This window comes from Pseudonaja textilis, chromosome 3, assembly GCF_049901715.1.
Source record: "Pseudonaja textilis isolate UNSWEBS1 chromosome 3, rPseTex1.2, whole genome shotgun sequence".
Classification (NCBI taxonomy): Eukaryota; Metazoa; Chordata; class Lepidosauria; order Squamata; family Elapidae; genus Pseudonaja; species Pseudonaja textilis.
Window position 1 is genome coordinate 157,256,002 of NC_141992.1, and position 15,514 is coordinate 157,271,515.

Consider the following 15,514-nt stretch of genomic DNA (forward strand, 5'->3'; position numbering starts at 1 on the left):
TAAATGTACTTTGCCTTTTCAGCTAAAACATTCTCTCTTTCCTGGACTAGGACTCTTGTTTATGCTCTGTTTCCTATAACTGTTACAAGTTTGCACTTCCCAACACAAGAATGGGGAAAATGTCACTTTTCAGGTATTTTCAGACTAGATTTTTGTTATTCCTGATCATTACTCATGTTGGTAAGGAGATTACTGGTGAAAGTATCTTCAAGACTGCATATTTTCCCCTCTTGGCTTAAGCCACTTGTCTCAATTTACTCTGCACTACTTATTAACATACTGTCACCTACCTTTGGTCTTTTTCAAACAGTTAGAATATTTATAAATTGAGAATATGTAATGCACTTTCACTGAATGGGCTCACAAATAGAAGCCAGTTTTCAATTTATTACATATACACACCTGAAGTAGACATATCTGTAATCATTTTAATCAGGAAAGAAAATTAGGCAGTATCATGTATTTGACCAATTACAATTAGGAAAGAAAAAATGTATATTTCCAGCTGCACTTGATAAAGACACATTACAGTTTTTTTCTAAACAAATAAATATGAGTGCTTAGGATATGTTTTAAACAAAAGAAAATGCATCTAATAAATGTTGTATGATGAATTATTCAGTAAGCTTTTCTACAGAAGATTAAAATAAAATTCTTGACAGTCTTTTTGGATACAAAAACATGCAAAACAATAGTATCTGCAGTATTATTAGCCTTTTAAAAGTTCCTTTCCTTATGCTTAGGAGTTCACAGAATGAGGAACCTAATGTTATTGCACTGCATTGATTTTTAGAACACAGAGCCAAAGTTGTAAAGATACTGCACGAGGTGACAGATTTGGCTACAAAGAACCATTCAATTTTTTTTTAGAAAATGACTGGTTGAAGGTGGTAGTAAATGGTAAGATTGATAGCAAGGCATTGTTGAACTGAGTATAACTAGGATTTCTACAGTCTTTTTTTGTGGGGGTAGGGTGGGAAGTTGTAAGCATATCAAACTTGAACAAGAAATTTGTTTTGTTTTGTAAATTTCTTTTTAGCAGAAAATAGTGGGAATGTGTGTTTCTATTCTTGGGTGAGCAGTTGTAATTCTAGAATCCTTGGGGCCCATGAGGAAAGGATTTATTGGTTAATGAGATCTACAATATGTGACTGGGCCACATTAGTTAATGCAGTTGAAGTATCTTTCCTGCTATGACAAAAATTTCAGACATGGACTCAATGAATAGTTCAGAAGCAAAAGGAAAATTCAGAAGCCCCCCCCCCCCCCAAAAAAATGATAAATGGAGAAAAATAAGGAAGGAAAGAAGAAATTCAGAAACCTAGGAAGGGAGATAAAGAAGGAAGAGACCAAACTTTGAAGAGCAGTATAGCTATTTAGTTTCAAGGCTGTATCCATAACTTTTACTGTTTTGTCTTTTATTGCACAGCCTTCTCTTCAGTTGATTGCACTGTTCTGATTTTCCATACTTTAATTAAATTTCAAGAAAGAGTTTCTGAAAGAACTGCAACTGTCAGTACTAAACTTGACAAATGTTTTGAAAGTTTCTTCTTCACCTGGAGAAATTTGGAAAAATTGAGGTTTTTATGAACTGTCTTTGAAGACTACTAGAGACAGAAGCTTGTCCAGAATGGGACAGTGCAGGCAGTGATGGGCATGGCAGAATATGTCTACATAACTTCACTGACCTGCAAGCTGCACTTGTTCCCATTTAGCTTTCATGTGTAATTCAAACTGCTGGTTAAATCCCATAAAGCCCTTCAAGACATAGGATCTGGGCTATTGAGGAGCTCTGTCTCTTCTGCCTGCTCTATGCAACCAGAAAGAATGACCATGTTCCAAGTCCAGTTATCAGACAACGTCATCTGATGGAATCTAGGATGCAGACCTTCTCTGTTATGGTGACTGCCATTCAGAGTATCATTTTCCCTCTCCCTAAAAATCCATAGGACTCCTATTCTTTCTTTTAAAAACATTCTTGAAAACATGAATTTTACTTCAATCTTGGAATAATGGGACATGTCATTTGGGGGATTTAGGATTTATATGTTCAATGAATACCAAATAACATGATAAATACCAAACACAATTAAACTAATAATGTACTGCCTACTGGTAGTCAATATATGTTAATTGAATGTTTTTTTTCAGAGCATTCATTATCCTTTTTTTCTTCTGTTGTTTTCAATCACTTTTAATATTGTGCCAAAAGTCTTCTAGATTTTGGTTGCCTACAAAATACCAATCAGTCAGTCAGTCAGTCTTTCTTGAATTTGTCAATTCATAAATATGGAGGCAATACTGAAAGATTAGTTGAGTCTAGCTCTAATATAAATACTATGGAGTGCAATGTAAATTGAGCCTTTATATAAGCAGAAACGGAAGTTTCCCTTGCCTCTAAATCTTGACAAATTTGGTTTATGTAAAATATTTTTTTATAAACTCCCCTCCCCCTCAATATTTCAAACTATACATCATTACTCAGCTTGCAGACCTACAAGGACATAAATACCATCTAGAGAATCTATTATTTTTTTCAGTTCACAAAATTCAAGAATACATTTGCGATGACTGTCCAGCTCACTATTAACCAAACTTATACATATGAGGTTGCAATTTATGCAGATCAATAAACTAATAATTGTAAAACAGCATAGTGGAACCTCTGGACCAAAAAGATGGACACTGAACAGTCTATTATTATTACAAAATATTAAATTGAAATGTCAACATGAATTAAAGAGCATCTTCCTTATCGATTTACCTCTGGTGTTTCCTTATCCACGGGGTTCTAGTAAAACATTTTTGAGAGGATTTTTATTTCTTTGGCTTCAAATATAAAACCATATAAAAACCAAATGATATATTTATGAATGAATTGAAGCAATTAGAATGAAGACATGAGCAGAACCCAATTTTGGATTTTGAAGAAAAGGTTAAAGTGATTTGTAATCATTTGGAATGAATAGAAATAAATGAATCTTACAAGAAGATGCATTTTTTTTTCCAACAGAAATACTTTGAGAAAGCTAATAATCCTGACAATCTGTTAGCCCATACCTATCAGCTGTGAAAAAAACAAGAGAAAAAAAAACGCAATTTCCATTTGGAATAAGGAAAGTTATGTTTCAGTCTCAGAGGACATGAGCCAATTTATTAAATATTACTCTTAATTATTTGGAAAGAAGACATCAAATTTTGAGAACGTCCAAAGAATACTGTGATTTCTCCTGTGGATGATGGCTTCTCCATGTCTTCCTCAGAGGCTTGAGGGAGTATGAGAGCATTCCTGGCAGATCCGGTAGTACTGACCCTGAACTGCTAGCAGAACATGCCTCGGCTGAAGAGAGTTTGCAGGCCAATGAGAAAGAGGGGGAGGAGCTACCAGCCTTGGTAGATACTAGAGTATGCAGAGAGATCTGCCAGATTGATGGAGAAAATGGGCTGCACCAGGAGGGGCTATTTAACAGGCAGAGGAAGGCAGTACTGGAAGTAACATGTATGGGTCATGACCAGATGGTTGTTTGTGTTTCTGGAACTCTGCAGCTCAGTTGCAGAGAGTGTTGATCTTCGTGTTTGGAGCAACCGTTCATCTGTCAGGTGGACCAATTGGCCATTGCTGGAAGTTTAGTCTGGAGCTTGTTTGTGGCTGGCGTCATGAAAATGACCCCCTTAAATCCGGGCTTCGACTATTCCTGTGACTTTTCCTTACAAGACCTGAAACTGGACCACCAGAGTTTGGGCTGTTTGTTTTTGGAACCTACCCAGGCAAAACCTTTATCTCCGAGATTGTTTTGGTTTGGCTGTAAGTTTATTTCACTTTTGGTTATCTACTTGGTTGTGAGCCTGTTATTGTGCTAAGCTTGCAGCTGGAAGTTAGCTGAAAATCTGAAATAGAACTGTTGAGGGAACAAACTGAATAAAGTTCTCTTCACCAACCTTATGTGTGAGTGAGTGAGGACAGCATAAACACTTAAACATAATAAATGTATAGGTCCACAAAAGAAAGTGCTCAGCGAACCAATAACAGCAAATAAAATAAAATAAGTCAACTTGAACAAATTCCCAGAACCCAATGACTTTTCTTATAATATAACACCTTTCAAAAAAATCATGATCATAACATTAAGCAAAGTATTTAATGAAAAATGATATACTTCCTTCCTTATGTCAAGAGGCATTTATTTCTTAAATTTATAAAGAGAGGAGTGGTTCAGTTCATTCAAAATCACATTGTCTTGTCTCTCTAGGAATGTCGATTGCAATCTATTTATGGCAATACATGCAAAGAGATTAAATGGCTTTTTAACTATTTAATACATGATCAGATCAGATTTATCCCGAAGAGATACATGAGAGTCAATATCAGCAATATTTTGAATTTTGCTGACAATATAAAATAGAAAAATATGAAAGTGGCTATGATGTTTCTTCATGCAGGGTAAATTTTTCATCATTTGGAATGGCCTTTCATAATCATGACTCTGAAGATTTATTGTGGCTCATTTTTTAAAAAAAGATAGATGCAGAGAATTTGTTTTAATTCCTTTTCCACACACAGTTTTTTAGATAATACTGAATAGACTTTTATCACAAAAAGTATTATAATAAAATAAAGTTGCCTTGTCCTTTTTTATTTCTGCTAAAATTAGAACCATTGGCAATGAATACATAGCAAGGAAAAATGAACCTTTGGAAATTAAGTTTACAAATCAAGAACATAAATAAAAATTATATGCTAATGAATTTTTTCCAGTTACTTATCAAGGAATATCCTAGAACAAATAATGGAACATAAACATATGATTTGGCATCAGGCTATTGGATGAATAAGAATAAGACTCAAATGATCATATGGAATTTATTTGAAGAAATATTGTATCTGCTGCAAATATCTTTGAATATTAGGGTTAGGGCTAAATTAGTTGCCAAACAATTCCCTGCTATTTAATTCCTCTTAACAAAAGATCTATGTGTTAAGATTCTACCTGACATATTAAACAAGCTTATTTATTTTAATTTATGACTCATAGTGTGCCAGCTACTTTTGTTAACTTGAATATTGATTTAATTTTAATAATGATTTTAATCACATCCATATGCTATCCTAATCAAATGTAGTTTAAGTTTTTACTCAATTTTATATGGCTTATACCTTTTTTCTATCTTCTTTTTGTTTTGTTTTTCATATTTTTCTAGTTTTTTATGTTCTTGTGTTAAATATCTATTGAATTAAAAAGGAAGTAACAAAAATAAAAAGATTAGCAAAAGACTGAAGGATGCTCATCTTCTTAACATTTTGAATTAATCTTTGAGATAACTTTTACCTCAGAAATTTTACAGTCTTATTTTTTTTTTAAAAAAAGATTCTGATAAAATCATTATAAATTATACAGTACTTTAGTTCTTGTTCTTTATGTGTCAGGTTTGGGGTAATTGTCCTTATTACCCCAAAAGGCTTATCTGTATAAAATTTTGAAAATTTGAGGTTTGGAGCAAATTTCTGCAGTTTCTAGGAAGAAGAAAGCATGAAGCTTTGACTTTTTAAAGTCTCTTTTTTTGACCTTGTATAACCTTTGTGCCTTGTACAATATTGTTTCCCTCTTTCTTTTATGATCAGAAAGGAGGCATAACAAGCTCAGAAAAAGACTCAACAGAGGACAGAAAGACTGTTTATCTGCCTGCTACCTGACTCTCAGACAGTAGAATAATTGGCTGGGGATTTTATCTGGTCCTTTGCACAATGTCAGTGAGCAGGCATTTTGATCGATTATTTATTTACTGAACACAGATTGATTTCACCAGAGAAGTGTTTCCAACTATTGTGTAACTCTGAGAAATGATTTCTTTCTAGAGACTGAAATAGGATGTAGTAGGTATTTGAGGCATATATCTGAACTTTCCTTTACTTTGAAGTGCACGCTTGCTACTGATGCTGAAATAAAATGGTAGGATCTTCATAAATAAGGTTTCAGAAATAAGGTTTATTAAAGTGTGGTTTTATAACTGTAAAGAAAGAGGGAGGAAGAGACAGAGAGAGAGAGGGAGAGAGACCAGCAAGCAAGCCAGATAATAGTTTTGTTTTTGGTGTTGTTCATGTTACTTTGGAGCTTTTAATAAAATAATTTCTATTAAAATAAAATTTAAAAACCTTTTATTTTAGTAAAAGAAACAAATAAATATCTCTATGAGGAATATTCGTTTGCGTTAAAAACTTTTTTTATCTCTTAGATATCTCTTAGAGTTTTATGCAGGGGTGGGATTCAAATTTTTTAACAACTGGTTCTGTGGGTGTGGCTTAGGTGATGGGCATGGCTTGGTGGTCATGTTACTGGCTGGGTGTGGCCAACTCAATGTCACTCACATCGAGGCACACATCTCCTCACCTGGCCTCTCATGACTGTGGGGATGCTGCAACAGTTGTAAATGTGAAAAATGGTCATAAGTTACTTTTTTCAGTGCCATTGTAACTTTGAATGGTCACTCCACACAAGCAAAGTACCAGCAAAGGAGGGGAAAAAACTCCAGAGACGTTCCTGAGACAGGAAGTCTAGTCCTTCCAAGAATGTAAAAAAGGTTAACGGAGAGGCAGTTTCTGTAAGCAACACCAGAATGTTTTGTTCCTGCCTTCCTTACAGGATTAGGCCAGTAATTTCATCTAACAACTGGTTCTTCAAACTGCTTAGAATGTTAACAACTGGTTCTAGCAAATAGGTGCGAACTGGTAGAATCCCACCCCTTATGCTTTGATAAGGAAGATCATCTATTAACTCTTCCTGCAAATTCTATTGAATATGACAGCATTCTTTCTATGACATTGAAGGCATTTCTGCCTTATTTTTGTTTGTCCATCCAAGGAGATCATGCTTGATAAGCCAAGCACTTTCTAATGCATCATGTGACCTCAATGCCTGGAATGCTCAGCTTATAGCTGGAATTGCCCCTGGAACAGATTTGGTACAAATATTTCCAGAAATAGTCTGCAAACAATTTATGAGCTGCATATGTTTGCATAAAACATTCAGTAAACAATTCAAATACCAAACCGTTTTCCAAAGGTCTAAAGCTGTTCACATAATTCATGAACAGACAATGGGCTAAATTCATCCAATAAATAGGTTGTGCAAATGGTACATCTGACAGTCAGAAATTATATCAGGATTGTACAGGAAATATTAAATGAGTGAGAGAATGAATAAGAGAGACTGTGCCAAGAAAGCAAATGATAGCTAGATGATGAGAAGGGAGGGAAAACTGAAATATAAAGCCAAAGTCACACCTATGCCAGCCAAAGACATTTTGCTGTCAGAAGCAGATCCCAGATCAGCTCCTTCCCATGACTGGTTCAAGTATTTGAAACTACAGTTGGTTCAAAGTATAGCAGCAGAGGTAGTATTCAGCAGGTTCTGACCAGTTCTGGAGAACTGGTAGCAGAAATTTTTAGTAGTTCAGAGAACCGGCAAATGACTGGTCCCGCCCCCATCTATTCTGTACTTCCCAAGTCCCAGTTGATCAGCTGGGTCTTCTTTTGTTGCCCTGCACAGGAGAACAGAGCTGGAAAGCAGGTTAATTGGGTGGGGAGGAAATGGAGATTTTACAGTATCCTTTCCTCAGGAGTGTAGAGGGAATGGGATTTTGCAATAACCTTCTTCCAGGAGTGGGAAGGGAATGGAGATTTTTCCATATCCTTTCCCTGGAATGGGGTGGGAATGGAGATTTTACAGTATCCTTCCCAGGGGTGGGATTCTACCAGTTCTGTCCAGCTCTGTAGAACCAGTAGCTCTGAAGAACAGCAGACATAGAACCAGTTCTATGCCTGCTGCTGTTTTGGCCCATCTGCCTGCCCAGGCTCTTACCTGACGTTTTTTTCCTGCTTTTTCAACCTCAGCTGCTTTGCATGGCACAGCTGCAGTTGAAAAAGCAGGAAATAAGTACTTTTTCAAATGCTATGCAACTACGCGCAGTGCTGCTCAGCTGTTCCTGGCAACAAGCTGATGACGTTTCATATGTGCGTGCAGCAAAATGTAAATTACCAAACTGGTAATTACACCAGTCGGATCCCACCCCTGATCCTTCCCCTGTCACACCCACCAAGCCACGCCCACCAAGCCACACCATGGCCACCAAGCCATGCCCACAGAACTGGTAATAAAATTTTTTGAATCCTACCACTGTATAGCAGACACATTTTTAATTGGGTTGGAAGAAAAGGATATATAGGAGGAGTCACCTCCCATATTTTTTTCTTTAATTTCTAAATATATGTGGCCTGATACAAGAACTTTCATAAGGTTTGGTTATGGTTATGATAAATATGATAGACTAGAACTAGATTGAATGTATCTATATTTAATTAGTGCGAGCCAAGGATTGAAACATGCAGTCCTCTAGTTATTTTTGACTTGCAGCTCCATTATCACTCATCCATTATCACTCATGTATTGGCCAACACTGCTAGCCTTTTTAAGATACCTTTCAATCTTTTCACTGTTACAGAGCCGTTCTATAACTTCATGACCTCCGCCCTTTGTCTGTGTTCAACAAATGATCCAATTTATTTCCAACTAGAACATGGATGGTATATATGATTCTGACTGTACTTCTTTGCAATCATATTTTGTTTATTTAGAGAAAGCTGTGGGATTATTATCAATATTTCAAACCATTAGTAATAAATATGGTGGCTGACCAGCTTTAAACAACAAATTTTTGAAGGATTGGAGAATAGAAACAGTACTGGTTAAGGAAATGTTCTTAATTCAGAAAAATGTGTAAGGCACACATTTCCATTCTTGTTCTAAGTCAACATTCATTTTCCAGTACTTCCCCTTGAATAACCATTATCCCATTTTTTCTGCATTTGTTGCTTTGTCTTTTAGGTTCGCCACATTTCTTGTTTTTTCAAGTTTTTCATTCTTAATCTAATTCACTTCTCTTTTATTATCAAGGTTTTCTCCAAAAGCAGGTGATTCTTAATATTCAGTTATTAAAAACAATTAAATGATTGTTTGTATTAAAATGCAGGAACATGGAAGTAGTCTCTTCCCAAATCTCCACACATTTTTCCTTTTCAAGCAACAGTGACAGAGATATAAAAAGCCTTTGTGAAGGCATTTATCAGGGCAGCTGAGCCATAATTTCATCGGCTCTTGTCTCTCCCCCATGCAATAACAGGATGGCTTCTGTACTCACTGAGCCCTGGCACATTGACAAAATAATGAGGGAAGATAGCTAGACTTTGTTTCATCTATTTTATACTTAGCTGGGACTCAGTGATGGAGCTTGTGGTGTAAGTAATTTGGCCTGATATTGTAGGGGCTGAGGACAGTCAATTGGCTGCAGGAACAAAGCCATCCTATCTGAAGCCGCTGAATGAATGGTCAAATTACATATATTAAATCTTTGGTCCCTGACACAAAAATAGACCTAATCCTTCACAACAATCAAACTAATTAGGAAGTTAACAAAGGCACTACATTTAAAAAGATACTAATTTTCTCACACTGATCCTTTGAATTGAAGTCTGAAGCTTGCAGCTCTGTGGGTCTAGCATCCAAATCAGCTGCCAAGACCGAGATGAAGTCACAACACAATGAATGTTAAGTTAGCATCCCAAATATTTTTTTCTTGCTTTGTGTCAAAACCTAGCTCTTGGATTCCATTTTACACTGGAAAGCTGACTTTCTTTATTGGAGCTTGTTTTCTTTTCAAATTCTTAATTAGTCTACATGCTACCTCCCCTTGGCATTGAACAGTGTTTTGAAAAAGAAAAAAAAACCAAAATTATGCCCTTTCAGAACAAAAGTATTTTTTCCTCTTTAGAAAAAGTGACAAAATATTTGTTGCTGGCATTCTTGACACTGAGTTTGATGGAAAGATGAGGACAGCCTCCTGCTTGCAAGCTGGAAGTAGAATGACTACAATCACCCAGGGAAATGGTACATGTCAACATCCTACAGGGCTTATAACAGATATTTGCTATAATTTACTTATTTTACTGAAGACATCCCCACGCAAGAGGAGGCTATCTGAACACAGCAATGGAAGAGAAGTGAGTCTATACTACATAGCTCCTGCATGAGGACTATTTGCCAAGAACCTGACAAAGTTGCCTTGGATTGATTTCATTAGTTTGATAGCATCCCTCATTTTCCTGGGATGCAAAAAAAAATGGCATATTTTCTGAAAGTTATCCTATGGTGACATAACTCTGGATATGTGGTACCACAAAAGGACACAGTAGCTCATTGCTTTATCTTCAAAGTCTACTCATAAAATAGGAATGACCAAAGGGCAAACAGAATTACATTTTCTTTACCATAGTGCAGAGTTTTGTTTTGCTTGTTTCCCTCTTGTTACCCAGAATAAATGAACACTTACACAGTGACAATAAACTCAGTGACTCCTATTGTATGTCACAGACTTTCCATGAACTATGAAATGCTGACAATGGTATTTTTACCATTCAGGCTGTACCATGCATAAATCCTTCAAAAATGTTTCTAAAATAGTGCTTACACTTGAAAGGCTTTCAAACACATTTATCTAAATATGTTAAGCAAATTGTACTTTGTTATCCAGAGTTAGAACAGATTGAAACTATTATTATTTGTATTACTGTTACAAGCTTGGACATTTTTCTTTATGAATTTTACAGGCTTTCCAGACTATTTTTTTTCAGTCCTTGTGAATTGTTTTTTTATTCTCTTCTACAGACTTGTTTTCCTTGTTTTCTCTTAGTATGCTTTTCTTTGCTTATTTCATTCCAGTTGTATTTATTGACCCTTTTAAATAAACAATAATAGTAATACACATTATAAACTCCTAATGGAGTTTAGGATAGTGAGCAATAATAGATGTGCAATATAACAATAAAAACAATATATATTTTCTCCTATAACATGAACTTGAGAGTAAGAAAACTGCAAAATGGAAGCCAGCAGTAAAGTCAAAGTATAAGGTTACATAGGCAGGTTTTATCAAAATTGTGTGATAGCATCAATCAGATTTTCTGAAGTTGTTCTAAGAATAGGATATTGAAAATGATCTATATAATGTGTTTACTAACTGATGTTATTCAGAGAAAGAAGATATGTGAAAATCTTCCAATATCTAGGACTTGAAAGATAAGAACTAAAATCATTAATTGGACACAAAAACAAAAGGCAGTCTAGATAATTTTTTAAGATTTAGGGTAACATATATTCAGACATGAAGCTGAATTCTCAAGATAAACTGCAATACTATACTCATTTCCTTGGATGTATGCTCCATTGACCTTGTATCAGTTATTGACATCACAAAATCATCTTCAAGGACAGTCCATTGGAAAGTTGCTTTTTTACAAAATGGTGATTGCTTTGTAATACAGATAATGCTGGGGGAAATCTTTTACTTTGAGTTAGGGTTAGGGTTAGCTTATTCCAATCATCTTATTACCTTATTCCAATTTTAAATTTAGTTATAAGAGTGTGGATCACTGAAGATTCAAGAAATTATTATTGTTCTCTTCCGGATTTTCAAGCATACTGACTGTATATTTAATTATTTATTGTTTAGTCATTTCTAACACTATGTGATCTAATCCAGTGGTCCCCGACCTTTTTTGTACCAGGGACCAGTTTCATGCAGAAACACTTTTTCAAGGACCGGGTAGGAGTTAGGTTTTTTATTTACTTATTTATTTATTTTTATTTTTATTTTATTATTTTTATTTTATTATTTTTATTTTATTTTATTATTTATTTATTTATATTTTATTTACTATTACACTATAATATCAACTCACCAAAATGTAGAATCAGTGGGAGCTCTGGGCTTGTTTTCCTGCAACTAGATGGTTTCATCTGGGGGTGATGGGAGACAGTGACACTCGAATTGTATTCCTTATATCCAGTCTACTCCGTAGTCTTGTTTTTGTTGCTGTCAATGCAGAAAACCCCACCTCACAAAGATAAGAGGTTGAAAATGGAAGCAGGACTTTCAGTGCTTTTGTGGCAATGTCAGGATATTCTGCTTTGACTTTACTCCAGAATGCAAAGAGATTTGAAGTTGTTTCAAACATGGATTGAAGGCCACCATCATTTGCAATCTCAACTAGTTGTTCCTCTTCTTGTAGGGTTAAAGTTGATTCCCCTGGCTTGTTCACAAATGGGTTCCGGATCCATTCCTTCCCCACCCTGGGGTCTTTTGCGATAGGGAAGTAATGCTCAAACTCTTTTGAAAGCTGCAACAGGTGATCATGCACTAACTGGGTGAATGAAGGTCCAAACTCAGTCTCTTCCATAATCCCTGCTACTATGTGAAACATGTCAAATATTCCTGTGTTCACTCTCCGTCTCCATAACTCCAGTTTGGCTTTGAATGCTGCAACCTTATCTGCCAACTTGAAAACGGTTGTCATTTTCCCCTGAAGTGAGAGATTGAGTTCATTGAGCAGGTTAAAAATGTCACACAGGTAAGCAAGTTTCAAGATCCAATCAGCGTCACTGAAGTATGCTGCCAGTGGTGACTGTTTTTCCAAGTAAAATCTCTGCAGTGACTCTCTTAACTCAAAAACTCTTGTCAGTGATTTACCTCTTGAAAGCCATCTCACTTCTGTGTACAAGAGAAGGCGTCTATGTTCTGCATCCATCTCTTCACAGAGCTGTTGAACAGACGTGAATTCAGGGCATGTACTTTTATGTGGTTAATAATTTTTATCACAGCTTGCAAAACACTCTTAAGTTCAGGTGGCATTTTTTGGCTTGCCAGCATTTCCCTATGGATGACACAGTGTGTGGACTCACATTCAGAGGCGACCTCCTTGATCCGCGTTGTCAGACCTGAAAGCCACCCAGTCATCGCAGCCGCTCCATCCGTGCATACACCGACACAGTGCGACCAATTAAGCCTCCCTGATATGTACTCGTTCAAGGACGTGAATAACTCTGCAGCTGTGGTGTTAGTTGGCAGAAATAGTGCGCATAGCAAATCCTCATGTACATCCTCCTGAAAAATGTATCTCACAAAAACGAGCAATATTGCTTTGCTGTCAACATCTGTAGATTCATCCACCTGAATCGCGTACCATGGTGACCCATTAATCCTCTCAAGTAACTGCCTCGATGTCCTCTGCTATTTTATTAATTCTTCTTGTTATGGTGCTCGCTGAAAGGGGGATGTTTTCGACCTTTTTTACTGCAGCCTCTCCGAAAAGTTCGCTGCAAATGTCCTTTGTAGCAGGCAAAATCAATTCTTCCCCAATAGTAAAGGGCTTCTTAGCTTTAGCAATACGGTCCGTGACCAGGAATGATGCTTTTAGCGTGGATACATTTGTTGAAGTAGTGGCCTTCAATAATTGTTTCTGTCCTTCATTTTCCCGTTTTTTTCTTTCAAAATATTCTAAGGGCTTTTCTTTCAATGCTGGGTGTTTTGTCTCCATGTGGCGGTGCAGTTTTGATGGTTTCATGCTTTCATTAGCAAGTCTGTCACCGCATATTACACAGAGTGGGTGTGGGGCTTGTGAATCACCTGTTGCGATGAACCCGTAACTCAGGTAGGAATCTTTGTATTTTCTTTTAAATGCAGCTTTCTTTTTGCAGGCAATCTGTGACCCTTCTGCTGTCTCATCATTGTCTCATTTACCCATTCCAAAAAAACTCTCCAGTGAACTCTGTTTCTGGCTCATTTTGCGAGGGCTAGTTTGCATTGCTGATGCAGGATAAATACGGCATCAACTTTAAACAATTAGCTAGATGAGAGCAAGAGGGAGCTCTCTAAAGTAGGTATTGTGGACAAGATTCATTTGGCAAAAATATATGTTTTCTCCAAAAGTGTTTTGCAAGGTAATAATCCGCAATTCAGATTTTACATTTAGGATGGGTTTGATCTCCCATATGGTCTTCAGCTTTCCACAATCTCAACAATTGTAAGGTGTGTGGGGAATTCAGAGAGTCCAAGTCCACACATTTTAAAGTTGTTGAAGTTCAGAAATCCAGGTCTAGTATAAGGCATATAAGGAATTCCGGGGATTCATTCCAAATACCTGGAGAGCCCTCTTCTTTCCAGATCTCTCTCGCCCCATTTCGCTGCAACCCCTTGCCCCCACCTAGTTTTAAGAGAGGACCTGGTTTGGCTCCCTGCTGCTGCCGTTGCTCTGTTCTGGCTTACCTGCTCCACATCTTCGAGATTTAACAGCCCCTTTCCCAAACACTGGAAAGCCACCTGAGTGGCCTGTAGCGTGTCAGTGAGGCGATCGAAGAACAGGTTCACCAGAGTCTTGCCCAGGTCGCCAGCTGCTTCCAAAGAGGGCGAGGGCAGTTCATTCAGGCTGGGATCCAGGTAATTGGCGGCGGTGTAGCCTCCCTTCATCAGCGCCTCGCAGAACTCCTGGCATAAGCCCAGTGAATCAGGAACTTCCTTCTTCACCAGGGAGAGCAGCTTCTCCGTGGCTTCCACATCCGCTTTTTCTCCAGCCACAGCGTGGAGCTGACGTTTTTGGTTGAGGCTGAGGGACGGCATCAAAACCAGCACTTGATCCAGCACGTCGAAACAAGATGGCGGCACCCAAGCAAAGTAGGCAGCCCAGTCGAAAATGATCCATGGACCGGTACCGGTCCAGGGCCTGGTGGTTGGGGACCCCTGATTTAATCGTTAATTAATCCTTCATTTTGATGATATAATTCAAATCACAGTTTCATATTTTTTAAGAATACAACAAGAAGTTATAGTAAGGTATTTATAATTATGCTATTGCTCAAACAATTCAATAGCTCTGATAAAAACTTCTGAATTACTTTACTTAAAACATATACCTATATTTCTGTAATAAACCAGGGTGGCAATAGGATATAACATTTAATAAAGGAAAGAGCATGAATAGTAACATTGCCTGTCGTATGATATAGGAGGTAATAAAACTATCAGATTTAATACTGAACATAAATCTTACAGAATTGCATTATTGTGTCTTCTTGAAAGTTATATAAGTATTGTGGTAGTGGTTGTGATGAAGATAAAAAAGACTTGTGAAAGAAAATATTCCATGTCTTTGAAGTGTGAACATTATCTGGAATTAGTCAGCAAACATGGGAAACAATAGATTACATCTTTCTATCTGTCTATCATATCTATCTATCTATCTATCTATCTATCTATCTATCTATCTATCTATCTATCATCTATCTATCTATCACGTATCTATCTTTTTGGAGGCCCCAGGTTTCCCAAACTGTGAATGTACCTCCCTTAGTAAGAGATAGCCCTAGTCAGGGGAGGTGAGAAGAACCTCAGTTGCATTGTACAATAAATCCACCTTTCCCAAATGTTATTGTATTGTTTTCCTTATTCATTTGGGTGTTTTGTTATGTTAATTTTGAAGAGAGGTATGCACATTAAGTTTGCTAAAGGAAGGTGCAGTGGCAAAAACTTTAAGAAGCCATATAACAACTGAAAAATCTTTGAATTGCCACTGGATGATAAGGTTGAGTTCTTCCAGAAAGACAAATGAATCAAAGCAGTAATTTAGTTCATT

General features: G+C 36.8%; 1 protein-coding gene across 1 annotated transcript; it reads right to left on the bottom strand.

Moving 5' to 3' along the window:
- Positions 1-11,842: 11,842 nt before the first annotated feature.
- Positions 11,843-14,502, bottom strand: LOC148126368 (SCAN domain-containing protein 3-like). The gene is made up of 2 exons (XM_087930398.1): positions 14,152-14,502; positions 11,843-12,646 (listed from the first exon to the last, which is right to left on the bottom strand). The coding sequence occupies exons 1-2, from the start codon at positions 14,500-14,502 to the stop codon at positions 11,843-11,845; spliced, it is 1,155 nt and encodes a 384-aa protein (XP_087786524.1).
- Between the last annotated feature and the right edge of the window lie 1,012 nt (positions 14,503-15,514).

Bases quoted from the DNA above. Each gene is read 5' to 3' on its own strand.
- LOC148126368 (XM_087930398.1), bottom strand. From the start codon at position 14,502: ATGCCGTCCCTCAGCCTCAACCAAAAACGTCAGCTCCACGCTGTGGCT. The intron at 12,647-14,151 runs GTAAGCCAGAAC...TCTGTTCAACAG, and splicing joins ATCTCGAAGATGTGGAGCAG to CTCTGTGAAGAGATGGATGC.